This window comes from Pundamilia nyererei, unplaced genomic scaffold (genome assembly GCF_000239375.1).
Source record: "Pundamilia nyererei isolate P.nyererei 1_Seehausen unplaced genomic scaffold, PunNye1.0 scaffold00031, whole genome shotgun sequence".
NCBI lineage: Eukaryota > Metazoa > Chordata > Actinopteri > Cichliformes > Cichlidae > Pundamilia > Pundamilia nyererei.
The window spans coordinates 1030590-1032524 of record NW_005187432.1 but is presented as its reverse complement, the minus strand read 5'-3'; the positions used below and the strand labels follow the sequence as shown (position 1 = coordinate 1032524).

General features: G+C 36.0%; 1 protein-coding gene across 1 annotated transcript in view; it reads right to left on the bottom strand.

The window, feature by feature from the left end:
* Positions 1-1282: 1282 nt before the first annotated feature.
* Positions 1283-1935, bottom strand: part of LOC102215624 (leukotriene B4 receptor 1-like) — a 5293-nt gene continuing 4640 nt past the window's right edge. Inside the window, exon 5 of the mRNA XM_005728980.2 lies at positions 1283-1895. Coding sequence (XP_005729037.2) covers positions 1622-1895 — 274 coding nt within the window. The 3' untranslated portion in view covers positions 1283-1621. The remainder of the gene's footprint in view (positions 1896-1935) is intronic.

Sequence of the window (1935 nt, the reverse complement as noted above, 5' to 3'; positions counted from 1 at the left end):
AGTTCTATTACTCAATAGCAGTATGACATAAAGTGATTCTGACACCTCAGGAACAAACTACAGATTGTCTCCTTTCAAAAGAGACCAAAACCATGCATATACTCCAAATGGTTCAAGAGCAGCATGCAATTTATTTTGGATATGCCTTTTTCACAAATTTTAGGCAAAATTTGTAGGACTGCTAAGGGGTTAAAGTATTAAATGTAATTTATTTCAATTAAATCTTTGTTTACTGACAAATACAACTCTCTTGATCTATATTTCAGTGATGACAATTTGTAGTAGGTACATCTGTGTGTTCAATAAAGCATCTTTTTTGTAAATCAAATTGTTGCAGGTTTTTATTTCAAATGTGTAATTTGATTTGTTTTTGCAGGATGTGTTGGGCTTGGACTGTGCAAATGACTTTTTAATTATGGTTAATGTGCCGTACATTTGAAGTTGGGGCAAAAGGGGTAAATGAATATTAAAATTAGACTGTAGGAGCATGTCTAAATGGACCAGTCAAAACATGTTTAAAGTGTAGTGGGGAAAATGACTCAAAATGACGAAAAGGCGTTACTGAAAGGTATGAAAAGCATCAGTAAAACTGAGGTGTTGACCTCAGTATACACTCACTGGGCTCTGTCATTGGCTACAGCCTGCTACTATAGCAGAGATTTGACAAGATGCTGAAAAGACTACTCAGATTTTGGTCTATTTGGATGTGATGGAATCAGTTGCTTTGGGTTTGGCAGCTGATACAACCTTCATTCCACAAACCAAAGGTGTTGTATTAGACTGGTGACGAGGCTATTTGAGCAGTGAGCTCGTTTTCAAGTTGAGGAAACCAGTTTGAGATGACCTAAGCCTTGTGCCTTGGCAGCAACAATAGTATGCTAGTGTACTTGTGTTTAACAACGCTCAAACATTGATCACCAGCATCAATGTAAGCCTGGAGAATCCACTTTTGCACAAAACTCTGACTTTGACCATTTTTGGTGAAGAAATTGTAGCATTGGGAATGGCACGTTTTCTGCAGCTGTAGCCAATTTTCTTTTCTTGGCTCAAAGTCATTCTGGCTTTAACAATGACAAAATAAAAACTGATTATGTAGAAATGTTGGATAAAGAGCAGGTTAAACGAGTCCTTTGACTTGAGCTTCTATGTAACAAATCTGACAGAAGCTCATGACACTGTCAATTGCAGAAGATTTTTTTTTCATTGAAAGTAAACTGCATTAAAAATTTCTTGATATGGAATATGCAGTTTTCTTAAAGTGTACTTTAGTAGCAAGCATCAGTTTTCATTCACACAATTTTTATTTTACAAAATCAGTCTTTACATTAAGGAATAAAATCTTTGTAGGTGTCATACATACATTACGCTTTTTTTTTTTTTTGTAGTTTTAACGTACTTACAGACCTGAGACTTTACAGATATTCAGATGCACGTAGACTAAGGTAAACTGCTTGTGCTTACACTCCTGACTTCCACTTTAATTGTGTTATCACATTTTAAATAAAAAAAAAATGCTGTGCTAATGCTTGTTGTGTGTAGCCTAAAATCTATAAGTCCACTTAAAGCTTTACACAATTTTAAGTGCTTTCATTTATATATACAGTCTGTTAGTGTATGAAGTTCATTCAAGATTCCTGTTCTCTGGAGTAGAAGCCACTGTAGGATTTTGACAATCAACATTACTCTCTCCGACATTGTCATAAGTTGTGAGTCGGGTGCTTTTGGTTCCTGTTTGATCTGATAATGTTCCCTCAAATAGCTTAGCCATGAAGGCAAAACCATTTTTCTTGATGTAGGATTTCCCTGCAAAGGTGTAGAGGACTGGGTTAGCACAACTGCTGATGAAGGCCAAAGCTGAGGTCACTGCACGGCTGGACTGAGAGATGGCATCTAATCTGCAGGGAAAAAGTTTGAAAAGTCATATATATATATATA